General features: G+C 42.1%; 3 protein-coding genes and 1 non-coding gene across 7 annotated transcripts in view; all 4 read left to right on the top strand.

Moving 5' to 3' along the window:
- The window catches only part of ARID4B (AT-rich interaction domain 4B), an 87,815-nt gene extending 85,890 nt beyond the window's left edge, over positions 1-1,925 (top strand). For all 4 annotated transcript variants that reach the window (XM_040057519.2, XM_040057516.2, XM_040057517.1 and 1 more), the window contains one exon: positions 124-1,925. In XM_040057519.2, the coding sequence (XP_039913453.1) occupies positions 124-254 (131 nt within the window). In that variant the 3' untranslated portion in view covers positions 255-1,925. The remainder of the gene's footprint in view (positions 1-123) is intronic.
- A 2,284-nt stretch (positions 1,926-4,209) lies between these two features.
- On the top strand, positions 4,210-10,612 carry RBM34 (RNA binding motif protein 34). The gene is made up of 10 exons (XM_040060263.1): positions 4,210-4,395; positions 4,607-4,749; positions 5,736-5,952; positions 6,539-6,598; positions 7,159-7,202; positions 7,684-7,767; positions 7,981-8,044; positions 8,175-8,217; positions 9,422-9,540; positions 10,234-10,612. The coding sequence occupies exons 1-10, from the start codon at positions 4,210-4,212 to the stop codon at positions 10,540-10,542; spliced, it is 1,269 nt and encodes a 422-aa protein (XP_039916197.1). The 3' UTR covers positions 10,543-10,612.
- A 695-nt stretch (positions 10,613-11,307) lies between these two features.
- On the top strand, positions 11,308-20,565 carry TOMM20 (translocase of outer mitochondrial membrane 20). The gene is made up of 5 exons (XM_040058602.2): positions 11,308-11,516; positions 17,796-17,842; positions 18,539-18,620; positions 18,907-19,049; positions 20,156-20,565. Exons 1-5 carry the CDS (start codon positions 11,393-11,395, stop codon positions 20,198-20,200), a joined length of 441 nt encoding a protein of 146 aa, XP_039914536.1. The 5' UTR covers positions 11,308-11,392; the 3' UTR covers positions 20,201-20,565.
- Positions 12,359-12,493, top strand: LOC120751342 (small nucleolar RNA SNORA14). The gene has a single exon (XR_005700405.1). It is a non-coding gene; the product is annotated as a small nucleolar RNA SNORA14 (small nucleolar RNA).
- Positions 20,566-26,331: the final 5,766 nt, after the last annotated feature.

The following is a 26,331-nucleotide window of genomic DNA, read 5'->3' as shown; positions in this document are numbered from 1 at the left end:
TTTCTATTGCAAGGCATTGGTTGCTGGAGTCAGGAAGTACCAGTGCTCGCTGCTGAACAGGAAGACATGTTTACTGCTTGACTTATGAATCTCTATAACCTGTGTTTTCCTTTTCCTGTGCAGGTGCTGCTACTACATCATCTTCCTCCTCATCACCTTCCTCTAGTTCCATTACGGCTGCAGTTATGTTAACGTTAGCAGAACCATCTATGTCAAGTTCGTCACAGAATGGAATGTCAGTTGAGTGCAGGTGACAGCAGGACTCGCCAAAGCACTTTGCACTTAATGGCTGCTGAGGGCCACTCTTTTTTTTTTCCTTTTTTTTTTTTTTTTTTTATACTGCACAGTGGCACAAAATTCAGACAAGCACTATTTTGTATTTAAAGTTGTTTCTTGACAAGCTAACTTTGCACTTAAGTGCACTTTTATGAAGAAAAAGTACAACAAACTGCTTTTCCTCAAGCAATAATTGTTTCCAACTTGTCTGGGAATTGTAAGTCTAGTGACTCAAAGGCCTTCCACTGTGGCAAATGGAGGCTGTTCACTGCCTGTAGAGACAGGACAATAAGTATATAGTTGTTGGGGTGATCTGACTCAAAGTGGTAAGGCTTACTGTATTCCCTGGTATTTTGTTAAAGCTGGAACATTTGATATTTTTCCATTTATTTATGACAAATATTGAAAATATTTTCATTTGTACAAGCTAATTGTTTTTTAACTGCTAAGTCACCTTATAGTGGCTTTAATTGTATACGTCAAGCACATCTATTCAAAACCTGCAGTTAGTAGGATGTCTGACATCAGTCCTGATAACCAAATATAAGGATTCCTTTAAAAAAAAAAAAAAAAGAAAAAGAAAAAAAAAAAAGACTGACTAATGTTTACAGGTTTGAATTAGGCTTCAATAGGTAACTCTGGGTTTTAAGAACCCGTTAATTGGAATGAAACTACTGTACTTTGCCATTTTTCTATAAAACAGTATTTTTTTTTAATTTTGATAAAATACATTATGAAAAAGAAAGAAAATGGCTAACAAACTGTATTAAATCTTAATGTATAAAGATTGTATTCAGCCAGTTTAAAGTGTATATTTATTCATAATGGATTATAACAGGTATATTTTTGTGTTTTCTTGTAAATGTTTCTTTTTCCCTTAAAGCAACAAATATTTCATTTGTAATGCTTATTTTATTACGAGCTTCAAGGAGAGGACTTCAAGAGGGAGTAAGGTGTGAGGTTATAATTTGTGGTTGCTGATACCAACACTGCCACAAAAGGGTAGTTGTTTTTAAAATAACTAGCTAGCCGAGTGGTAGATGTTTAATTTTTTAAATGCCTTGTATAAATTCCAAAACCAACTTCAAAATGTTTTCACTTGTATTGATTTTATGTTGAATGGATCCCAAGCTCTCTCCTGTTAATTCTATACCTTTGTAAGACATTTGTATATTGCGGAAGTGTTCATTCAAGCTATTTAATACCTGGCACTGTTAATACACAGTACTTTATTGTACAGATTGTTTTACTGTTTTAATTGTAGCTCTGTGTACTTCTTTTGCCTGGGGAAATAGGGGCTGGCATGTTTTTCTTTGTTTTCTGGCAATACAACATGTAAGAATTTGAAGCATTTTGTTTGTAGATGCTAGAGTGTCAGAATCCTTTTCATTTGACTTTTCTAAGAAAAGCATTTTCAGTCTTCGTAGTGTGCGCTTAAGGTTATAACTGATTTTATTGAAAATGGTTTCAAAGTATTCAGAATTGTACAGGACTGTAAAATTTTGTTGACAGACATTGAAGGAAAAGCTTATAGAAAAAAGCTATAAAATATATATTAGGTTCCGCAGAAAATGGAGAGTTATGTAATATATTGTACAAATGTAAGCAAAGGCCTCTGAAATAAAATGCCATAGTTTGTGAATCCCTGATTTTGTTTCTAACAGTTTAATTAAGCAACTGTAGCGTGTTCATGAAAATTACATCAGGCTGCAGAATCAGTTTAGCAAATGATCTTTGGTGTGCTGTAATGGACATATAAAGGTAAGATAAAGCACCTGCATTTGCCTAATTTTCCTCTTAGTCAATAATTCAAATCCATCTTCCTTTTCAGCAGAAGGCAAAAGCGTGGCCCATCACTAAGGCAGAGCCAGTTGAAACAAGCTACTGGTTGTAGTTCAATTGACCAAAATATTGTTACACCTGCAAAGTGACAGATTACTGATGAGACTGATGGTAACAACCCATGATAAATAAGCTTTGGAAACATTGATGTGTTAAAAATTAGGATGATCCAAGATTGATGGGTAATTTTAATATTTTAAGTGTAGCTACTTAAGAAGATATTTTCATCTGTTTAGTGGGAATCAGAGTCACGGTAGTTCAATTCTGCTTTTCTGTTTCAGTAGGCATACGGGATATGGATGTAACTGGGGACTAGATCTGGGCAAACAAGATTCAAATTCAGCTCTTCACTCACTTCTAGTTGTTGATCAGCACTCAGTTTTAGTGCCAGCATATTTGCTTTGATGTGACAATTACAGACCGTGATCTGGGGGGGATTTGTTTAAATTTTTAAAACAGGGATCATTAGTCGGCTCCCTGCTCCCAAGTCAGGTTTTTGCATAAATGGGATTTTTTCTTTTCCTTAATACAGAGATTATTTAATTTTCATCATATTTCTGATACAGTTTAGTGGCTGTTCAAACATTTGTCTGAATGTGTTCCATTGCACCTCTTCTCTGAAGTATGTCTGTAAATGGTGCTCTCCAGATTCATGGAACCACTTGTCTCCCAGTAAGCAGAAAAGGAAGATACCTTTGGCAAACTGTTAGCCCAGGTACTTTTATCCCATGTTCCAGTGGGTCAGATCTGAGCTGCTTTTCAGGGTACATACTATACACACAGCTTTCCCTGTGGGTGAGGTCCCTGCCTGGCACTCTGCTTCCACATGAAGCAGTTTGCCATTAGCCCTGCCTGCTGGGCTGTGCCCATACTCCTGAGCGCCTGCTTGCACCACGGTCCCAAAGGTGAAGCAAAACAAACACACCCTGCTGTGTTTTCCACACCCTGGCTGAGGAACAGGCTCAGTTTGTGTCTCACCATTGACCATGTTGGGAATAGCTGAGGTTGGCATATGAGAGGGAAAACGAGCCTTGTTTGAAGGCTCTGCAGTGCTCCCACCTCCCCTTATTTGCAGTCTCCACTGATACCTGTCCATACTTAGGACTGGGTAGTTGCCATCACACTGTGGAATTTTCCTCTTGGCAGAGGGATTGAACTCGCTCTCAGGCAGAGTTCCTGGGGGCTGTATGCCTCTTGCTGAGTTTCAGTGGCCACGAGTCTCTGAAATGGGTAGGATGATGGTCGACCCTGTTCTGCCTCTCCTGTGTCACTACAGTGCTGCTCTTCTGTGTGAAGGCAGATTGGAAAAGCCACTACAAGTCCCGTACCAGCCACCTGCCCCTGTTCAAGGATTTGTGTGTTCTCTTGGGCTGACCCCATCCTTGAGGGTCACTACCTTTCCTGGCATCCAGCAGGCAAGGCAGGGGTGATGCCTGGTGCCTGTGTCAAGACCAGCACTTTCCTTCTATTCAACAGCTGGATTGCTTGTTTAGCCTTCGGCTGGATGCTGGTACCAACAGGGCTGCTTACAAGTGGCAGCTCAAAAGGTGCATCAAGCGTGTAATGAGACAGCCAAAGGGCTGTCTGCAGCTCCCCTTGGAACCGAGGGTCGTGGGAAATCCGCAAGACAGCCTCTCACCACACGCTCATCACAGAATCAAATAGGTTGGAAAAGACCTCTGAGATGATCTAGTCCAATCTGTGACCAAAGCCCACCACGTCAGCTAGACCACGATACTAAGGACCATGTCCAGTCTTCCCTTAAACCCAGGCACGGTTACTCCACCATCTCCCTGGCAATCCATTTCAATACCTAATCATCATTTCTGTGATGGAGGAAGCAATTCCTCCTCATGCTCAACCTGCTCCGGCACAGCTTCAGCCTGTGTCCCCCCCCCGGTCCCGAGGTTGGATGTTTCCGGGGTGCAACTGCGCCCACGCGCGGCACGGTCCCGCCGCGGCCGGAGCGGCTCCCAGCCCGCGGCGGAGGAGCAGGGAGCAGGGAGCGGGGGCGGTCCCGGGAGCCGCTCCCGGCCCCGCGCGGCGGAAGTGACGCGCCCGAGCCCGAGCCCGCCGCGCTCGCTGCCCGCCATGCGGCTTCCCCGGGCCGGCGCGGGGCCGCGGCAGCCGGCGGCGGCCGGGGGCGGGCAGGGCCCGGGGGAGCGCTACGTGCTGGGACAGGTGTCGGGCAGCCTCGGGGCGGCCGCGGCTCCCGCTGCGCCCCTCGCTCGCCTCTTCCGCGCCGCCGCCCCGCCGGTGCTGGTGGCTGTGCCCGCGGTGAGCGAGCGAGTGCCGGGGATGCGTGAGCCCGGCAGGGCGGCTGTCGGCAGCGCCGCTGCCCGCAGCGGTGGGCTTCGGGCAGCGGAGCGCCAAATGAGTTGCAATATGTGAAGTAACTTCGGGGCGTTCTGGAATTCTGTCCTTCAAATCTGTTTCTCTGCCACTTTTTTTTTTTTTTTTTTTTTTTTTTTTTTTTTTTTTTTTAAAGGGAAATAAGAAGAGGAAGCGTGCAGAAGAAGGGGAGAAAGTGTCAGAAGACCAGAGCTTATCCGTCGTACAAGAACCTCCGGTAAAAGCAAAGAAGATTAAAAAAAAGAAACGTTCAGAAGCAGAGGAAAAACTGTCAGAGAGGTGCGTAAGTGACATATTTTTATAGTAAAATTTAATCCCCCAGCATCTATATAAATCGTAATTTTGAGTTCGATGAAGCAACGAAGTTCTTGTGTGCAACTCATCTTCAGCTTGGTGTATAAGATTATTTTTAAGATTGTGCCAAATTTCTGTAGGTTTCCCCTGAAAAGAAGTAGTGCAGCTGCTTGAAACACTAAGTCTGTGAAGTGCAAGTGTCCTGCTAGAAAGCCATCAGGTCCAGTGGCTGAAGATGAAGGCACATGGATCTAGTTCTGTCTGGCTTGGGAGATGCTTTTTAGCTGTCCTTGGCTTTTTCCAGCAGAGGTGGCTTCAGCAGGAGCAAGGTGCCAGGCACAGGGAGCTGTCTGTGTCCTGCTGGGCCTCTGCAGTAACGCAGAACCTCTCTGTGACTCTGTTCTCTTGAATACTTGAAGCGAGGTGCTGCAGAGCAGGCTGGAAGCTGCTCACTCTCCAATGCAGTTTGGGTAATAAAGCAAATTTGATCGTAGCACCAGGCTCACCCCTCATCCTGTCCCTGGCACTGGGCCCATGGAGCCTGTTTGCTGTCTTTGTGTCTGTGACCTTCCAGAGGCTCCTTTAGATCTGCTCCTTGTTCATGCTTTCATGGCAGGTTTGGATGGAGAGAGACTTGTTAGTGCATGGCAGCATTCCAGAGGTTTGTTCTGAGTCTCTTGCAAACTGAGAATTTTAGAGGCTACCAAATTATTTAATTCTGAAGTCATTCTGTATTACTCCTGGTAAATAGTGAACGCAGTGTCCTGAGGACAGCAAATAGTTCTTCATGTTACTAAATGGTCAGATACATTTGTTTAATGTAGAATGAAGAAAACGGTGTTTGAATTCTTAGAGCTGAACATAATAATTTCAAATGTAAGCTAAAATATCTTGGAGGCTTCAGTTCTTTGACCCCAAACCCCCTGGTTTTTTTCCCATCAATTGTAACCTGCCGATTCGTTTCTGGTCAGAGAGAATGCACTGGCGCAGGCAGATGAAGAGGAGGATCAAAAATTGTTTCAAAACAAAGCGAAGCAAAAGAAAAAGGCTTCTCAAGCCATCACCAAAAGTGTTAATTCAGCTACGGGTGCTACTGCAAAACAGCAAAAGAGAAGAAGGGTGACTGATGAAGCAGCAGACAGAAGAACGGTGTTTGTTGGAAACTTGCCTGTCAGCTGTACTGTTCAGGTACGTGGGTGGGTTCTGTCCGCTAAAGGAATGAAAGGAGTTGCAGCAGTCCTCAGTTTGAGGGGATGTTCCCAGCTGGGAAGTCACACACACTTGTGATTGGAACTGCTTTTGGGAAAGTAGGAAAGGGTTCTTGTTCTCAGAAACCAGTAGAGACAATCTCTGGTTTCCTGGAGTTGGGCTTCCTGCAACAGTGGATGCAGTGACTCTCTCGTGAGTAGAATTGGTCAGTTCCTTGTCAGTGAAAAAATGACTCACTAAAGGAGAACTGCACTTCAAAAACTGCACTCTGCTTCTAATTTTGTATGCAAACACCACTTCAGATCGTTACGTAAAACAAGTTAAATTTATACTTTCTTCCATAGTAAGAGGCATGACTTCAGTTTTGACAATCTGTAGAAGAAGCAGCTGCCACAAAAAACACAGAAATAGTTACAGATTACTTGCATTTTTTTATTAGTCTGTTAAGGAACCTGCAAGTAAAAGGGAGACGGTGTAAGAACAGTGCTACATATAAATACTAAAAAATAATTCTCATTATCAGGTTGAAAAGTGTACTGAGTGTTTTGTAATATCATCTGTTTAGGTACTGAAATCTCTTTTTAAGAAGTATGGACAAATCCAATCCATTCGCTTCCGGTCTCTGGTATGTTATTTCCTTTAATGTTATATAACAAAATTATTTGTTGGTGTTAAAAGGCAGTAGTATTTGTGAGGCCTGTACCTTCATTAGTTCAGAAGTGGTTTGGGGTACGTGAGTTTTGCTATTAGAAGAGGCCTTGGAGATGTTACCACAGGAGCACCACAGATGCATTTTTCCTGTAGCAGCAGCTGATCCAGGATCAGAGCTCTATGTTTTCTGAAAGAGGAATGCCTTTATTATTGCTGGTTTGGCTGAGGCATTGCTCACGTGTTTTTAAATCTTGGTAGCAAAGGCACATTATTGTAAATCAGGGTACTCACTAAAATAGTTGACAATAACACTCTTGGAACTCAAGAAACATGTCAGACAAAGTCAAGGCAAGCTCTTTAACTCTGAGGATCTTTTAGACCATCTCTAGGTCCAGCCACTTCTGTCATTTGCTCACTGGACTGGCTATGTTGCTTTGGGTGGCCCCTGCTTCAATTCATCTTTGTCTTACAGAAAAACTCTTTTTGATAAATTTACACTCAGCCCACCTAACTCAAGCTTTTTTATCTTTTAAGATTCCAGCAGAAGATACTGTATCCAAAAAGGTAGCAGCAATCAAGTAGGTTCCCCTTGTGAATTTTGTGTGTTTTTCAAGGCCTAAACAACATTTAAGTGTTGGTCATTAAAAGTTTGTCTGTATTAGGTCTTCTTTTACTTATTTTACATTTCTTTGGTTTTTGTCATTACATTTATGTGTATTAAGTTTTCTGAACAAGTAATAAAGAATTATGTGCCGTGTATACTTGTAATTTGTTACCTGAGGTTGCATTTCTTGCATTTTAGGAAGGAGAAAGATGCTAAAAGTCTAATTTCTTCCGATATGTTTATGAGCTGAGGAAGCTTGCTCAGGGTGCATATATGGGCTGAGCAAGGTTTACGGTGGGACTCCCTTGTACGTACAGGGGTAGCTTGACCTGCAAGGGAAATGAAGTTGGTGTGCTCAGAACAAGCAGAGGCATGAATGTGTTCAGCAAGAAGTGCCTGTGCACTGCACAGCATCAGCAGGATTTGAGCAGTAACGTCTCCTCTTCCCATTCCAGGCATAAGGTGCACCCGAATGCGAAGTTCATCAACGCTTACGTGGTCTTTAAGGAAGAATGTGATGCCCAGAAGGCTCTGAAGGAGTAAGTCTCAGTTCTGTTCCTCATTCCCTGTTGAAGAGGTAGTTCAGGTGGACTTATAGTTAGTTTAAACAACCTCTCCTCTTTCGCTTGAATCAGAATAAAATGTTGTTCAAACTTAAAAGTAACTTTGCTTTTGGAATACTGGTACGCAGTATTATGATATTAAGTAATTCTTATTTCACTTTTAAAACCTTTTGCTTTTGACTACAAAAGGAATGGAACAGAAATTGCTAGTGGATTTCACATCAGAGTTGACACTGCATCTAAAACCAGTTCGGTAAGTAAGATGTGTGGCTAGAAATCCCCCTTTCTGGTTTGGTTGTGGAGTTTTTATTGTTTCTGTTTGGTTGGTTTGGTTTTATTCTGTAACAAATAACTTACTGTCCTGTCTCTCTTGTTTCCTTTAGCATGACAATAAACGATCTGTATTCTTGGGAAATCTTTCATATGGTAAGTCTGAAATGGATTGTTATGCATCATTAATTTGCATTTATGGGATGGTTGACATTAGGCTTTTTATTTCTTGGTATTAGGTGGATAATTACCTTTTGCTGGGGGTAATTTTTATTTGTTAATTGAAACACCTAAAGAGGTTGTAAGTTTCTGTCCAGTTCTGCACCTTGAGTGTTTCCTTTATTGTAGGTTGCACTGCAAGCGCTTTTAGTTCTCATTGTTGCTTCATGTTTTTTAAATAAATAACGACTAAGTTGTATAGGCCATGGCTTTCTAAATTGCTCAAGGGTTACCAGTATCTGTTTGTGAACCAATTCCAAGTGATGGACAGTGATGGCTTCTCCTTTTGGTGCTTTCTGTGAACCACAGGCTGAGTTGCTCTGTCCAGGCAGGGCTAAAAGTGGCATTTGATGATGCCTGTGGGCCAGTTTCAGCTCCGAATATTCTGTGATTCTGTGATTTGCTGTGCTCTGAAATTACTGCAGCAGCTTGGACCTTTCTCAGCATGTCTAGGTCCCATTGCTGTAGTTAATCCCATACTATTGAGTTCAGCCCCTCCCCTCAGCAGAGAGATGTTTTTATCTACATCAGGGGATTCCATGAAACGTACCTGTAGAAAAGGAGAAAATAATCTCTATTTTTGCGATGGCACTTCACATTTGTGTGCCTAGGCATGAGATGGAGAAAGGCTCATACACCCAGCCATTATCAGAATAATTGCGTGGCAGCTGTGGTTGGATACTGTAAATCCCTTCTTCCCCATTCAGCTAAAATTCATGGCTCAGTCAATGAACAGTTGAAGAGCTCAAGCTCATTATCATCAGCATTAATTCTTAGAAAGAAATTCTGGCATAAGGAGGAGCTTCAAAAATGTATAGCAGGATTCTTAATTTCTACTGTGTTCCAAGCATAAATGAAATAATTTGAAAAATCTATTTCAGTCTTTGCCTTAGTTCTTTGTAATTTATGTCATACTCTTCAGAGCTGGAGAAGCAGTAAGTGTCAGACCAAATAGCCCTTTATAAAGTCTGCATTGTCAGCTTGCTTGGATTTTTCTAAACCACTGATACTTGTCTACCTATCCATATTCCGTTTGGTTTGTGTCCCTGAATGGGTGAATGAGAAGTAACTGGATGTGGGCCAGGCTTTCAAAGCCGTGTGTCTCCCTGAAGAGGCATCTGTTCCGTTGTGTTGCCTGCAGACATCCGCGATGACGCCGTGCGGGAGCACTTCCTTGTCTGCGGGGACGTCGTGGGAGTGCGAGTGGTGAGAGACAGGAGGACGGGCTTGGGGAAAGGCTTCGGCTACGTCCTCTTTGAGGTACGTGCTCCAGGCCACGGGGGGTTCTTCAAAACCTGAATTGGGGTCTGCCTTTAGAGCTTTTTTATTTTCTTTTTAGTAATTTTTTGAGGTGTGTGTGTGTGTACGTGTGAGGTTAAGTGGCAGCGTTGTTGTGTATGGTGAAAGCGGTTTGGAAGACCGGTTCTGTGGAAGCAGATACAAACCAAAGTATTTTAGGTTTTGTACACACTGGGGTGAAAGAAGTGACTTTACCTTAAAGACTTAAAGGAGGGACAGATGAGTTTGTTTGGTATAACTTCAATGTTCTCCCATTTCTTACGTGTCAAAATGTGAGCGGAATTCTTTCCTGCAGCTGGTTTGCGTACAGGTTCTCCGCTTTTGATTCAGTACAACTTGCTTTCTCCTGCCAGTCTCCACCCTCATTTTCCTTAGTTCATTTCCCGCAGCCCAGTTTTTTCCCAATTTTTCCTTGTCTCTCTGTGCCTCATCAGACTTTAGTGTCTTGCTGTAAGGTTTTCATAGCCTGTTTTCAAGCGTCTGTGCCGCTGTGTGTGGGCTGTGTGGGGGTGCTGGTGTTCCTGAACAGAGATCTTGGGTCATTCCCTAAACAGAGCGGTTTGAGTGCTCTGCGTTGTAAAATCCTGCTTACCCGTTTTAAAGACAGGTAGCTGTAAGTAATGCTGCTTTTAAACTGGCTGTCTGGTTTTGTAGAACACAGATGCCGTACATCTTGCTCTGAAACTCAACAACTCTGTTCTGATGGGAAGAAAGATACGAGTGCAGCGCGTAGCGGACCAGAAGAAAGCACAGAAAAGTCCAGACCAGTCGCGTGCTCCCAAGGACAAAGCTGATAAGAAGAAAAAAGAAAAGAGCTGCTCTAATGATTCTTTTGTTGGTGAAAAAGCAACCCCATTAAAGAAGAGCACGAAACCAAAAAGACTAAAAACTACTCCCAGGAATAAGGCTGGGAAAAACAAAAAGTCCGTTGATAAAAATCAATCCACTAAAAATGCTAATTAGTGTTATGAAGATGGATATATGTTAGAGTGTTTTTTGTATGTGAGAGTGTCATAAATTTTGTTTACTAATACTGCTGTTGTCCTTCTTGGCATTTGGTTTGGGGTATTTGGCTTCTCCCAGAAGGCAGTGGGGGGTGCTGCATGATTTTATTCCTGTGTTCCAGGAATCTGTCTCCAGCTGAGGTATTGCTGCAGAGGGTAACTGTGAGGTTTGTTTTGTTTTTTAACTGTGTAGGATTACCCCCAATGGCTATAGAAAAAAGTGACTCACATTCAGACTGCGTTTGTGATGAAACAGAAATCGTTACCTTCATTTGGGTGGCTTTTTTGTTGTGCAGAGAAGGGCAGTGGAGCTGGTGAAGGGTCTGGGAGCATAGGTCTTATGAGGAGCGGCTGGGGGAGCTGGGGACTTGGAGCCTGGAGAAAAGGAGGCTCTAGCCAGGCGGGGACCGGTCTCTTCTTCCGAGCAGCAAGGGACAGGATGACAGGGCGAAGCCTCAAGCTGTGCCAGGAGAGATTTAGGCTGGACATCACTGAGTGCCATGCTCCAGTTGACCCGGTGGTGTTGGGGCAGCGGCCGGACGCGATGACGGCAGGGCTCTTTCCCGGGATCCCGTTTCCCGCTCTCCCGGCCCCTCACGGCGCTCGGCGGGCTAACCCCGCGCCCCTGGGCCCGCGCATGCGCCCCGCGCTGGGCGCAGGCAGTGCGGGAGGCGCCCCGCGCCGCCGCGGGCTGATGACGCCAGCGGAAGCGAGGAGGGGTCCTTTCCCTGTGCCCGCTCGCCCCAAGGTGCCTGCGGAGCTCGGCGCGGGCCGCGCGGCGGGAGCGGCGCGGGGGCGGCGGCAGCGCCATGATGGTGGGCAGGACCAGCGCCATCGCCGCGGGGCTCTGCGGGGCGCTCTTCATCGGATACTGCATCTACTTCGACCGCAAGAGGCGGAGCGACCCCAATTTCAAGAACCGGCTGCGGGAGCGTGAGTGTCCCGGGGCGCCCCCTCCGCTTTCCTCCCGTCCCGTCCCGTCCCTTCCCGCCGTCGCGCCCTTCCCTCAGTGATCCCCTTTTCTCTCCCTCGCTCGCCCGCCCGGCCGGGGCGCGGGAAGGCAGCACGTGCTGTCGCCGCAGCGCCGCCCCCGGGCCCGGCCGGGGCCCCCGGCCCCTCTGCCCCAGGCCCCGGCGGCCCCTGCGGCCTCTCAGCGCCCCTTCACCGAAACCAGGGCCCGGGGCACAGAGCCGCGAAACGTCCAAACTGGAAGATGCCTTCGAGTCCCATCCAGCCATCCGCCCGGCACTGCCGCTGCGGCGCTAGCCAGCATCGCCCAGCGCCAGACACAGTCCGTCCCCCCTTGAACAGCCCCAGGGATCCTGACTCCACCGCCTCCCTGGGCAACCCATTCCAGTGCCTGGCCATCCTGACGGTGGAAAAGATTTTGGCCCACGTCTCAGCTTAAGGCCCTTTTCTCTGATCCTCTCACAGCAGACATGGTGGAAGAGACTGATCCCCACCTCACTGCAACCTCCTTTCAGGTGGTTCTAGACAGGGTCGGCCCATCAGAGAGCGTTTGCTGTAGGTGTCGGGTAGCCTGTGCTTTCCGTCCATGCTTGGTTCAAATTCACCTCCTCCCCTGCCTTCTTCTTGTCCAGTCTTGCTCTCCGAGCGGTGCTATTATAGCCACCACATTGACGTGGTGACACTTTTATTTATTTTTTTTCCCCCTCCCTTTGGAAGACGAGCAGGTAAAACAGTGTGGTCTCTTACAGTGGAGTTGTTGCTGTGGTGAGACAGAGGTCTGTGGCAGCTCTCAGGTATTTCATCGGCTGCATTCTAAACCCTCCTGGCAGCCCTGCCATTGGCTTCCAGGATAAGAATGAATGCCAGAGAAAACTGTTGATTAATCCAAGATGTAGAGCTCTTCTCCCGTGGCTCTTCATTATTTCACGTCTTCAACATTTATTTAAACGTTTTAATAATCAGTGGGGGGTTAAAATGCAATTGTAGGCTTGAGTACTGAAGGAACACAAATGAATCATGAGCAAGAAGGTGATACTTTTTATATCGAGTTATTTCTGGTGTGGTAATATGTATATTATTCCTTTGGTAACTAATCTGAAGATAAGAAGTTATCATTAAGATAAATTTTCCTGGCAAGTAAACATGATGTGATCAGCAGTTTCGTGAATGGAAAAGTCAATAACTAGACTTCTTGACAATGAATATTTACCTGACAGCATTAAAATGTAGTTTAACAGCTTTGGTTCTGCCTTCATGGATTGAATTTGCCTGGCCAGGCAAATTTGCACTTAGCAGTGCATTAATTCTGCTTTCCAGAATTTCCTCTACAGCAAGTTATGTCTGTCAAATATTTCAGCTTTGGGCCCCCACTCCTGTGTGTAGGATTTTGGGCACATACCCTCTTGTGTGTGTTCCAAGCCTTTTTTTTTTTTTTTCCCCTGCAGTGCAGGTCACTAATTGGGAAATGTTAGTGCAGTTAACTGGAGTGTGCTTGTTTTGCATGAGCAAACCTGATTTTTGGCACCGTAATCAGCCGTGGGCATTTTTTATGATGCCAAATATGCAGTAGGAGAAGCACTGAATTACATAAGGTTTTTTGCAGAAGCACCAAAAATAATTTTTGGGTTCCAGGATTCCATAACCTGAATAAACCTTAGAACTGCTCTGACTAAGAACTGACATTACCTGTGAAGTGGAAAACAAATGCATTTTGGTTTGATAGGAGGTGGCAGCTGTCATTTGGGGGACTTCATTGTAGGACTAACAGTCCTTGCACGTGATGCAAGGTCTATATTTAGTTGTAAGGCTTTAGTTAATTTGGTTGGGGTTTTTTTTGGTAGTGTTACAGATTATTTAGCATGGATGCTTCAGCAGTGGTGCCAGGGATCTGGGTATTACAGCATTTTTACTGTAGGGTAGACAGGAAGGCTTGGGCTGTAAAATACTTGACCAGGAAAGGTTCAGTGCAGCAGCCAGCTGCAGTTCTTTATGTAAAGATGCTCCATGTGTTGTGCAATACTGGGGGTATGGGATGGAAGGCCTGGAGAAAGCACCTTTACAGCACATCCTTTCCAGTAACCTTCTGAGCATAAGATTCCTTTTCAGCCTCTGTGATGCAGTGTCACCAGGATTTGGGAAGGACAGGAGGCCTGACAAGTCAGTGGATTGCCTCTTGTATTTGGTCAAGCACGTGCTGACAAATGAAGAAATGGGTTTTTTTGCCCTCCCATTTACACTGCACATCTCTGTGTGCTGTGTTTGGGCCAAAGATTACATTGCAAAGGCCTGTCATAAAAATGAGATGGCCAGATTTAGGTTTCTGAGAAAAAAAATATTCCTGGAAGTTTCTGGAAGGCTTACAAACTACTGGACTTTGATTTTCCAGATGTTTTAATCTTATTTAGCCGATTTCGTGGGTGGGTTTTTCTGCTGAGTGCTTTTTTTTTTTTTTTTAAGGTCTTGTTGTTGCTTGTTTGGGGGGCATGTCCATATTTAGTCTTAGGACCAAAAGATAGCAAAGCTATAAACATCTAGCTGCTGAGCTTCCCCAGCTGTATTTTATGAATAAAATTCTTCAGGTATGTTTACTGTTCGCCCTCTTGAATGAATAAAATAGAAGCACTCTGCTTTAAAATACAGACACAGATGTCCTTGTTCAGAGACAGCCAGAATTTCTGGCCACACTGAATTTTGCCCAGGAGCACCTTCTGCCTGGACAGCAGGGTGAGAGGAGGGCAGACAGCAGACTTCACCGATGGGAGCTGAAAATGCAAATGGCTTTTTGGGTTTTCTGCTCCTCTGTGGGACTGCTTGGGAAGCTGCTGGGGCTGCTCAGGGGCTTTTGCAACCCGTGCCAGCAGGACAGGTCATCCATTGGTTCTCTTTGGAAACTTGTACCCTTGTATGAGAGCTGTGCCTGCAGGACCTGCAGTGTGACAGCTGCAGTTTGGCTTTGTGCTTTGGATGCATGCACTGCATTTCTGTGGTAATAGATTCATTCTATGAAAGATTGCATTTCCCTTTTCAAAATGTGATTATCTCTTAGAATAGAGGGAAGTGTTTCATTTTTGTGGAGGTCCTTGAGGGAAAACAAACTTGGGGGATTTTTTAGGTGTGGGGTTGGGGGTTTTTTTGTTTGTTTCTTGAGGTTTTTTTACCCCTCAAAGCCATTGTGTTTTGCTTGTCATATTACAAATGTAACTTTTGGTTGTTATCGCAAAGATACTTTGAACCTCCTATTTCTTCCCAGCCAGTATGGGAAGAATTCACAAATATCCTTTAGAGTTACTTGTGCTTTGTAATTGTTTTAGCTAATGAACTTTTAAAGAGCCTGTAAAGAAGTATTAAGAAGAGGGGAAAAGAAAGTTCCTTAGTAGTCAGACTTGAAAGATTTGGTAGATCATTTTTCAGTTTTAAAATCTTGGTGATTCTTCATATTCCTTCACCATTTTCAGGTTAAAGTATATGATTTCAAATCTGTGTGATCAGTGGTCTAAAGCTTTCATTAGTTCCAGTCACCAGCATGTCTTTTGTTTTCTTCTTTATTTCAGAATGCTTAACCTGGTGAATGGTACCTTTTATTATATTTTAATAAGAAGGTATCATAGTCATGCCAAGAAAACACTATTTTCTCCTCAAAATGATGTACAATTGTTACTCTTTGTATTTCTTTTTGGTGTTTTTGCTGAATGCACTACAGCTGCAATGTGTCCTGTTTTGATAGTTAGACATTTCAAATGCTAAGTCTTTTAAAATTTATTCTTTAGGATTTTATCTATTATTAAAACTTGCTTGCATAGTAGTGCAATTTAAAGTTTTGTGCAAGTTAATGCTTCTGAAAAGTTGGAGTGAGCTAATTGAAGCACTAACTTTCAAGAGAAATTCTTTAATATTGAAACCCACCAAAATGATAAAATTGTAGTGTACTACAGTTCTATCCAACACGTTTTCCCATCTGTAGTGTAAAATAACATACACAGGTCAGTTAGCTGTAGAAATCTAGGTGCTAAATGTTATTCAGATGGTATGTTAAGGTAAGGGAGTGTCCCATCTAGTTAGAATGTGAACTCCCTTTCTATAAAGAGCACAATTCTTGTCAGTTGTTGGGACGGTCGCGAGACACAGAGTGATGCCACTAAAGTTCAGAAGGCTTCTTTATTATGGCCGCATGCTGTCTTCTACACAGTTTTTACAAACCTTGAGGGCAACTTCTAATTGGTTAATAGCTTTATTGTTAATTATTCTATTGGCTAGTTGTCCTGGTTTGGAAACAAATTTGGGGGAAAACCCCTGTATAGGATCCCTCTGGGAAGCAAACCCAAGTGGCCCCTCCCTCCAACCAGTCCGAAAAAAAACCCTCTTTGGAGAAAAGTGGAAAAAACTATTTTACTAAACAAATGAAGTGCATACAAGTATAAAGAATTAATAACATGAAACAATAAAACCTCTCCTTCTGAAGTGAGATGGCAAATTGAGAAAGTCCTTGCCGTGGGTGTAGCTCGGCTCTCTCTCAGTCTCTCCTCAGTCCCAGTCCCTCCGGCGCTGCTGGAAAATGCCGAGGTCCAGGCCCCGGTGGGCCGCAGGTGCAGCCCCCAGTGCTCCCCTGGGTTTTCAGTCCAGAGCAGGTTTAAACAGTTCCAAGAAAAAGGAAAAAAAAAACAGTCCAGGGAACTTCTCTGCCCTAGCTAGCTGAAACTAACTAAAAGCAAAAAAGATCTCTGTCCTGCAGTCTCTCCAAGCCTCCGCCGAACACACTGTCCGCAGAAGAATGTGGAGGAGTCAGGCAGTTTTCTCAAAACAAACTCCGCGCTTCTCCTTGCTCTTAGAACCAGTCTTAAAGGCACAGGACTCAATATACAGCACAAACAGAACAGACGATTGGGGATACAGGCATCATAAAGTTACCCTAGGACACTAGTAAAAGACATTTTACTTGTCCATCAACTCTATCTATTCTTGAATTGTTTACATGTTTTCTTTACTGATTCTCATGGGACAGATCCCTTGTTATTACAGGTACATTTGTTTTTCACCTTCACAATAGATTGTTGTGTTAAAGGAACTTCTCATTTTCAAAACAGCTTCATATGGGAACTAGCACTAGAAAGAAATGACAGGCCAGCTTTTTACTCTATTCCTACAATCCGTAAATGCCACATGCTAGGTTATCACTATACTAGGAAATAGTATTTCTGACTGTCTTCATCATGTGGACAATTGAACATTTTTAATTACCATGCAAAATTGCTAGTCATATTTGGAAGTATTTACAGGTTGTAAAATTGTATCAAAAGAAAAATCAGGGCTGTGTGACAGTTGTTCTTTGTCAGTATAGGTGTTTTCTGAGCAGACACTGAGGACAAAGAGAGAAAGGACAGTTTAACCACAGGCTGTATTCAGAGGTTTCATTCAACTATTTCAGTTGATGAACTGAAGACTTACAAAAAGGATTATTCTAAGGAAATTGCCAGTGTTAGTATAATTATTCTTTCTTGTATGAAGAGCTGCTACTATAAAAATATCTTTATACCTGCCTAGCTGCATTGAAAGCAATTTTAATTACACTAGTTTTGCTGGAGTGGTACAACTTCATGTAGCAGACCAACTTTTTGCCTTTAGGCTAGGCAGTTAAATCTGTAAATGTTTGTTCCGTCTGTAAATGTTTGCTCTCCTCAGGTTGCAGAAATGTACGCCTTAGTATAGCTCGTTGCTGAGGCATGAGGAGACACTGCCACTTATTAACTAGTTCCCAAGTCTTTGCTATAAAGTAGCTGAGAAAGTGCCCTGTGTGTATCTGCTGTGGCCTGCTGAAGTTCCCCTTCCTTGGTGGCACACCATGCACTTCAAAACTAGCTGGCCTTGATTTAGTTCTTCAGTGGCTTATTGTTAGAAGTCATGTAGATAATTCCTGCATTACCCTAATTCTCTTTGCTTCTGTGTGCCTGCAGTGCACGAGGTGTGCTGTGCTGCTGCTGTGCTGCCCTGCACAGCTGGTGTTTGCTGTAGCCATCAGGGGAAGAATTGCCATTTTGGGTTGGTGCTGCTGCCAGCCCTCATTAGACCTCTAAATGATGCTCTGTTGCACTGAGTGGGTTGCAGTCCTGTGCTCAGTCTTCAATATTTGGAATACATCATCAGTTTCTTCTTTTGAAATGGACTTTGATTTGTTCATGGTTTCAGACTATAATCTGAAGGGCTTTTTAATTGCAAATAGAAGATAAAAGATGTTTTTTATTCTTACAGGAAGGAAGAAACAGAAGCTTGCCAAAGAGAGAGCAGGACTTTCCAAGGTAATACTGTGTTCAATAATGCAGTGCTATTTTAAAAGATGTTTCACTTGTATTATTTGTCAGATTTACTTAAGGATTTGGTTTGATTCCAGGATTACAAACACTCCTGCAAATATGCAGTCTTTATGTTCTTTTAATGCTCGAAAATAATTCTGTGGTTGTTCCTTTTTTGTGTCAGACAGAGGAGTTGTATTAGAAAGCACAACATTCACTGTGTGGTTTGATGGTGTTTTCCTCTGTAATGTGAACAAGGACTTTTCAGGCTTAAAATTATTGATGGGATACCCTTATAACTGAACTTGATAGGTTGTTTTGTAATAGGTATTTGATTTCCTCTTCATTATTACCAATGGATCCAGAAAGAAAATATTTATCTTAAACAATTGCAAGAAATATAGTTGTTATAAACACAATACACTTTAGAATTTATATTTGCTCCTGAATGATGTACTTAATAAACTGAGTAGAGGTATTTCAGCCTCTGTCTCTCTACAGATTTGTGATGCAGTGTTATGAGACCTGAGTCTGATTTTCAAAAACATTCTGTGTTTTACTTAATGGTGACACTTGGGTTTTTTTGCCAGTGTTGGTGTAACAATAGGGTTATGTACATGTCTAATTTCAATTGAGAATATTTTCTGTTAACTTTTTTTTAGCTGGTTTTTAAGGGCAATTTAACTTTTAACTGTGTTATAGTTGCCTGATCTGAAAGATGCTGAAGCAGTTCAGAAGTTTTTCCTTGAGGAGATTCAGCTTGGAGAGGAATTACTAGCTCAAGGTAATAATATCTTTTTCTAAAGGGTAAGTTGTAAAATAATTTCTCTCTACCCTTGCTAGAAGATGGTTTTTGTACACAAAGAAATTCTGAGGAGTCAAATTCATCTAAGAAAATCTGCTTATTTGTTTCTATCTTTGTGTGTTCAGAAAGTCCATCAAGGAAGGAGCAGAGCTTAGTGTAGATTGATTCACCATAATTTAATCCACTCTTGGTGGATGTTTTCTGTAAAATGTGTTACAGTGTGGAAGATGATTGATTTCCAAACATTGTACAATCTGTCACACAGGTGAATATGAAAAAGGTGTTGATCACTTGACCAATGCCATTGCTGTGTGTGGGCAGCCGCAGCAGCTACTACAAGTTCTACAGCAGACTCTTCCACCACCAGTGTTTCAAATGCTTCTAACTAAGCTCCCTACAATAAGCCAGGTATGTGAAACATTCCCTGTTGGTTTGGTGTGCAAGTAGCTGAAATACTTTATCCACTACACCAGTCTTGAGTATCAGGCTTTGTAATCTGTTGGTTTTTTAATATGTTCAGTTAGATCAAAAGAAGTTTTTTTTACTTGAGATGTTAAAAAGTGGATATGAAAATCATCATGTAGCATTAATAGCCACCAGGATAAAATGGAGATACAAAACTTCTCCTGTGTGTGGGGTATGCTAAGATGTTGAAGTAGAGGCATCTGACCACGGCTCTGATATTATAAGTGGATCCAGTGTTTCCCAAATACAGATGGGGGAATTGGAATAGCAATAATTTTATTGCACTGGGTCTTGAGGTTTTGGGGTTTTTTAATTGACATATCTACAAGTGTGTGTAAGTGCTATGAAAGTTCATCAAAATGAATCTGTTGCTTTTGCTACCCTGTTGCTTCTGGGGACGGCTATAGACTATAGACAAGATGTTAACTAGCACCAGAACCCGCGACAATTTTGGAAGCTTGGGAGTTTCCCTGATGATAAAAGTGTTAGTAGCTCTGTGTATAAAATGCCCTCCCGTTTTAGTCTGAGTGCTGAGTGGGTAATGTTGTTAATATGCCGGCAGGTGAGTCTGTTGGAAAATAAATTACATGATTTATGTTCTTAGAACTACAAGGGGACTCCCTAACAGTGTTACCTGACATAAAGCAGAGTCAGTGCTGGCTATCAGTTGGCTCTGTTACAGCTCAGGCCTGGTTACATTTCAGGAGTAACACTGGAAAGTATCAGGTACACAAGATGTAAGAGTTGGGGAAATGATTGAACAAAACTGTTTCCTAAAAAAATGGTGCCAGAAATCACACAGAAAGTCATCACTTGAGGCTGATAGAATATTGTTTATCTGACTTTGGCTTTCTTCGGTATTGTGCTGTATGTAATTTCTGTGGAACTGACTTGAAAAACAGAAGCCAAATAGATTGCCACTTTTAACTTTAATCAGTTTCTTCAGTAATTACACTGCCTAATGTTCAGTGTAAAATTACAATGTTTGATAATCAGTTGCCTACTGTTAATTTTATGTAATTGTGAATGAGTTTTTCTCCTTCTTACAGAGAATTGTAAATGCACAGTGCTTGGCTGAAGATGATGTTGAATGAGGTCACACCACAACGGGGGGAAAAAAGTTTTCTTACCCCAGAAGATGAGCATCAGTAGGGGGATAAAGGGGCAAACATAGTAGTTAATGGACTGTGTACCACATCGGGTTCTACCAGAGTTAAAATTAACTTTGTGTAGGTGGGTTTCGCAGGATTTTATTTATTATCCCAGTGAAAAGTGTATTTTGATAAGAATTCATTTTATAAATACACTGTGTTGAGTTATCAAAGTATCACTAACTTCATTATTATTAAAATTCGCAGTTGTAATGTTGTACATAAACAGACATAAAAACTACGACCTATTAAAAACCCAATGCTCATTTTTGAAAAAATGAAGTTATGGCAATAAAGATTTATCTGCACTTGTGTGTCCCTATAGTACTACTTTAAAATCCAGAACATTTGGGTGTCAGAGCAAATGATCTAAAAATGACAACATTAAAATTTATTTTTAATGTTATGGCTGGTCTTCCAATGCTTTTAATTAAGTTTAAAGCCTTGTGTAATTTCCTGAGAACATAAATATATATCATCATTTAAACAGTAACAGATCACCTTAGAAGGAGATGCAAATCACAATGGTAATGGATGACTGACTGCAGAAAGAATGACAAATCCATTTCTGTCAGGAACAAAAGCATGTCAAGTGATCAAGTCAAAATTACTGGCAAACTTGAAAGCTCTGTTAATACAGGTGTCTGAACCAAAGCTGTTTGGAATAGAACCTGGGCAGATTTTAAGAGCACAAAAGTTGGGGTTTTTTTGGAAAGCTTGAAACATTGCAAGATAGTTGACATTTCAGTCTGTAGTCTTCAAGATCAGAGCAAATGGTTGTTAAGAGTTTTTTAAAGGCTTTTGCCTTAAGAAAAAAAACCCTGCACTGATAAGGTAGACAATTATGTCCCTGGGATAAATAGCAAAAGCTAATGGAATTAGGTGTTGTACAATTTCAGTATGGTGTGGAGAATTTTGATTTGCCATTGGAAAGGAGACAATACACAGCAGGCTGAAGTGAGTAGGAGAAGTGTACTTAAGAAAGCAAGTTTTTCGTGGGTAGGATCTTCTAAATGCCAAAACAGACTGGCTTCTGCTATTTGCTGGGTTTATGCTATCAGCACTCCGGTAGCAGAAGAAACAATTTAAAATGTACCTTTATGTTTTTGGCACAGTGACTGATTTTTAACTTGAGAATGCTTTGAGGTGTCTTTCAGACTTGTATTAATGATGCTGCTGGATTAATAGTAATGTACAAGGTGGCGTAGTCTAGTAGAAGTGAGGTACTTTTGAGTGCACTCTTGCCAACTCTCATTTCAGCCTTGTGCAAGTTTCTTCAAAGGCAGGGTCTCCTCAGTGGTTCAGGAATTGCCTCACACAGGACTTTTGAGAGCTTAGGTGGATAGTTGATGGTGACCTAGCAGGCAATACCTGAGTTTTGCAGTAGAAATGGCTCTTACTGAGTCATTCGGCTGAGATGGTTTGCTATGGAATAGGTATTTTCCCTTTAAGCCCTCGAAAACATTATTTCCAAAGATCTGAGGTGCTATTGAAATTTTCTGTAATGTGATAAATATTGAAGTTAGTGGCTGGTATCAACAAACATGTTTTAAACAACTGGATGTAGTTTAATCTTTGTGCTTGGATTGTTCAGGTAGCATAAGGTAAAATGTAGTGGCCATATTCTTCAGAGGACCATGGCCAATGTGCTCTTTTCCTTCTAATTGATTTTACAGGAACAAAATTATTTTGCCCTTAATAAAAATACTGTGAAATTATAGAAAGTTCTGATTTTAATGAGGCTTTTTGAAGGAGTTTTTCTTTTCCCTTCTAACCCTTAAAAGTAAAAATAGGAATTTTTCGGTTATGCTGACAGAACTGTTAGCCTATTTACCTTCTGGTTTCCTGGTCACTTCAGCTTATCTTTTTAGTTCAGCATTTAACATTGTTTTAAGGTGAATAAAACTTCCATTCTGCCTTGAAAAACGAACCCAAACAGCACAAGACAAAAGTAGCACCCTTCTGTCAACCCTGAACATTTTCCTATTCTTTGGTATAATGATGATGATTTGAATTCACATTTTAGCTCACAACAAAACTCTCCTGAACTGGGAGTCAGCAAACCTGAGTGTCAGTTATGATTTTGATGGAAGGCTTGGTGACAGTCTGATTATATCTATAAATGGTATTTCTGTAATAAGCATCATAGACACACATACTGCTCTAACACTTTTCATTTTCTTGAGTCTGCGAAGTTAGATGTAAACAAAATTTAAGATAGCACAGGTTTAAATGTAGCCTTAAATGCAAATTTACTCTCATATCTGATAACCCAGAGGTACCTGGTTAGTATGCTAGAGCAAGCTCTGATACCTGTTTTGAGTGCCTTGGACTAAGAGAGTGGAATGCTGAATCCTTTTACCAAGACTTGAATTTTTTTCTTCTCCCCAAATATCCCAGTGAAGCTAATACTGTACAGTTGTGAAGACAAAATTTGCTGTTGCTCCAAGAGTGGCAGGCTGACAGAGGTATAGCTAAGCATGCACAGTCCACAGATGTTTAAGACTCAAGCAAAGACACTGCTTTCAGACACTGGCAAAGTGCAGGTGGTGGTAACGATGGATGTTTCTGTGTCAGCAGCAGCAATGCCATTGCATTAGCCGTGCATAGGGCTGTACATTTCTTTTCATGTGTGCAAATGAAAAAAGTGTGGTGGAAGTAATCCACAATTCCAGTTGTGGACCTGCTGCTATGGAGCTCACAGCTGCTGGAGAACAAGATCGGTAATCTTACTTTACTGCAGGTTAAACTACTAGTCCATGTCCCAGAAGGAACCATCTTCCTTTCTGTGCTTCTCCAAGAACAAGGCACTTGTTTTCAGCACTAAAAGGATTTCTTATTTAGAAACAGAGGTCTGTTACTTTGGTGTTGGGCAGTCTTCTGTCATCGGTTATGAGCTTCTCAAGCAGCTTTTATAGAAAAAACCCCACCCAGCTAGTTTCATTATCATGCAGGACTACCTTTGATGTCTCACATTTAAGTTTTCTAGATAATGGAATCAAATCCAAAATCAGAGTGGTCAGGCACACAGTGTATCATCTGGTACTAATTTCCTTTCCCTGGGGGCTGACACAATATTATTGTTGCCCTTAACATGAAAAATGGAGAAGTCCCAGCCCTGCTGTGTAGGAGGCCAGCCAGCCATCATCAAAGTAAAGTTCCAGCTATTTATGCACTCAAAAGAATCTTTCTTAAGTTTCATTTCTACATCTGCTGATGGTGTGTTTAAAGTCCCTTAGGCTGAACAGTGGCCCTACATGACTGTTGTGTTACAGTTAACATGAGTTAAACATCAAGGGAATCTTTGAAGTGGTCACTAAGTGCTTTTAGTGATTGTTTCAAAGGCATGTTGTGCTGCACACCCATGCTTCTGTGTTTTTAAACGTATGGACATAAAAAGGGCTGATGTGAAAAGAAAAAATTCTCCAGGGTTTCTGTTATACCCAAGTTTCAGTTTCTTTTTTAGTTAGTGTGTTTACACTGACCAGCATAGCTTACAGTATTCTCTGTACACTGACCAACAGCCTGTTGCAAAGAGCTGAAACCTGTGCTTAATTCACGAGGGCTGGGCTAGCGTTCATCAGAGGTGCTCTGGAAACCGAACTGGTCTGGGTAACAGTACTTGTTTTCTGCATTTGTACCAAACTCGAACTTCCCAAAGCAAATGTGGATGTCTAGTGCTGTTCTCACAGGGCAGAGTTTGCCACATCCGGTGTATGAATGTGCGAGTGAAGATGTAGAAAACAGCTGGCCCTTCTGTGTAATTTTTTGTACCAAACTGTCCAACTTGCTGGCACTAGATAATGGGCAGCTTTTTCAAAGTACAGTGGTTTCCATGTGAATCCAGGTTCTCTATTCTTTCCCTGCAGTAGGGGCTAGTTTTAAAGAATATTTACTAGACATCTTTTGATGAGCTCACTACCATTTTCCAATCATTTCTGTAACTTACTAGTCCTTAACTCTTAAAGGCCTCTGAGCTATAAGCTTTTGACTCCAGGTATACAGTTCCTGTTCCTGCTTTGTAAAGGTCAGATCTGTCTTTAACAGGTTGACAGACGGATGTCCTGCAGTGCTCACTCAAAATTTCATCATTTCCCTTGCACTCTGAGGTGTTCTCGACTCGTCTTTGGGATGAGGGGGTGTCTAGCACTGCTTACCCATGATGGGAGAGTTGCTTAACAGAGTGTGTTGCAGCTGGCACAGTGTTGCTGCAGCCTATGGATCTCCTGGGATGGTCCATGTTGCAAGGCAGTTGTGAGTGGCTTTTGTGTATGAAATTTCTAGTGTGCACAGAGGCAGAAAGCAGATGAAGTCAGATAGTTCTGCCTCTTTGCATGTTGGACCCTGACAGCTAAAAACTGATTTAGTCACACAATCATTTACTTGAGCAGGTCTTAATCTAAACAGCAGGGGGCAGTTTTGCACACACATTTTGTGCAGGCTCACCCTGCAAAATCCTAATTTTTAGAATCTTCCTGTCTGGTGAGGTGATGCAATGCAGCATTTTGTCCAGACAGATTTGGTATGGTGTATAAGGCAGGCTCAGTGAAGCGGCAGTGGAATGTGTTTCTACTGATAATACCTAATTTTAGCATTTTAAAATCCTGTGTGTTCAAATTGTTGTGATGACATAATTAGCAGTATTTCCCTCTTTCTCTCCATCCTTCAACACAAACTAGGTATATAGATAAGCCAGCTGCATTGTAGAACTTAAACTCTGCAACAAAATGCAAGTGTATCTGCATTTTGCATTGCAAGGCGTGCAAGAGAAGTTTTCCCTTGCCCAGCTGTGATTATTCTGGGTGAGCTTTACTAGCTGGAGTGAAAGGAATACACCAGTTTAATTGCAGGAGGGTGGAAGTGAAATCTGCATCTTGAGATTTTGCCTGGAGTTGGACTCTGCCTGTGATGGGTCATGTGAGGAGAGCCAACCAAAAAAATAAAGAGGCGAGATATTATAGGTTGGTGACAGGATACATTTTCAATGCTGGTTGAATTTCAGCTGAAGTTGACAAAATCTGCTCACCCCATTGTCCTGCAGCTGACATGAAGTGAGCTGATCTTATACTTTGTCTCTCTCATGCTTTGGAGGCAGCTGTTCACATTGTAGTGGCACCCTGACTTGAAACTGAATCTTAACTACTACATCTCAAAAGTGTTTTTTCTCTGCTTCCTGGTCTGTGTTTGTGAGGGGATAAAGTGCATGTATGCTATACAAGTAAATGGAAATTTTCCACCCTTGTAGCCGTCAATCAGCATTTTTCCAAACATTCAACTTGTTAGTAAGAAATTCTTCAAAGTCTGCTCAACACATGACAACATCTAGAGAAAGCTGTTTAATAGAAGATACTGTGTGAAAACCATGCTTCTTCTCCTTCCTTAGGTCACTCTGGCCATGTTACACTCTGTAACATAGCCTGGAAGATACAGAAATTTGCTGTGAAAAAACAATATTTGCCTGTTTTGGCATGTATGTAAAAGAGCATTTCCCTGGAGCTCTGAAACAACCTGGTTAGCATCTCTTGTTGTACTTAATATTATTTAATGAGAAAGAATGTACATTCAGATTTGATGATTAAAATTACAATGATTATTGCATGAATTTGTGAATCATAATGCAATGACTAATTAAATGGAGAAATGAAGAAAAGGGATTCTTGAGCAAGCATGTTCTTTGAGAAACTCTCCCTTGTTGTTTTGCATTGATAGTACACACCTAATCAATTCATAGCAGTATTTCATTACTGATGGGAACAGTCTGGTTTTGATGAAAATTTACTTTCACCACCATTGGCCTGGTATAATACAGCCTGGTCCTGTAAGTTACCATGAGGAAGACTGCCAGCTTTTAGCACTGAGTAGGTGGAACTTTCTGCCTGTATAAAGAAGGGAAGCCCCATCTGACCCCAGGTCATGCCTCCACATTTATTGAGTTATAGTTGGAGTGTTTGCTATAATGATACCTGAATTTGCATAACCATGAGGGGTTGCTATTTGGTTTATGTTTCATTTGTTCTTATCTCTCCATCTAAAGGTTTGAGCTTTAATGTCAGGTTCCTTGGCTTATGTTAGAA

Source organism: Hirundo rustica, chromosome 3 (genome assembly GCF_015227805.2).
Source record: "Hirundo rustica isolate bHirRus1 chromosome 3, bHirRus1.pri.v3, whole genome shotgun sequence".
NCBI lineage: Eukaryota > Metazoa > Chordata > Aves > Passeriformes > Hirundinidae > Hirundo > Hirundo rustica.
The sequence above is the reverse complement of the archived record's forward strand: the minus strand, read 5'-3'. Positions and strand labels throughout refer to the sequence as shown.

Excerpts from the sequence above, each read along its gene's own strand:
- TOMM20 (XM_040058602.2), top strand. The coding sequence starts at position 11,393 with ATGATGGTGGGCAGGACCAGCGCCATCGCCGCGGGGCTCTGCGGGGCG. Across the intron at positions 11,517-17,795 it reads CAAGAACCGGCTGCGGGAGC|GAAGGAAGAAACAGAAGCTT; the intron begins GTGAGTGTCCCG and ends TTATTCTTACAG. Across the intron at positions 17,843-18,538 it reads AGAGAGCAGGACTTTCCAAG|TTGCCTGATCTGAAAGATGC; the intron begins GTAATACTGTGT and ends ACTGTGTTATAG.
- RBM34 (XM_040060263.1), top strand. The coding sequence starts at position 4,210 with ATGCGGCTTCCCCGGGCCGGCGCGGGGCCGCGGCAGCCGGCGGCGGCC. Across the intron at positions 7,203-7,683 it reads AAAAAGGTAGCAGCAATCAA|GCATAAGGTGCACCCGAATG; the intron begins GTAGGTTCCCCT and ends TTCCCATTCCAG. Across the intron at positions 7,768-7,980 it reads GCCCAGAAGGCTCTGAAGGA|GAATGGAACAGAAATTGCTA; the intron begins GTAAGTCTCAGT and ends TGACTACAAAAG.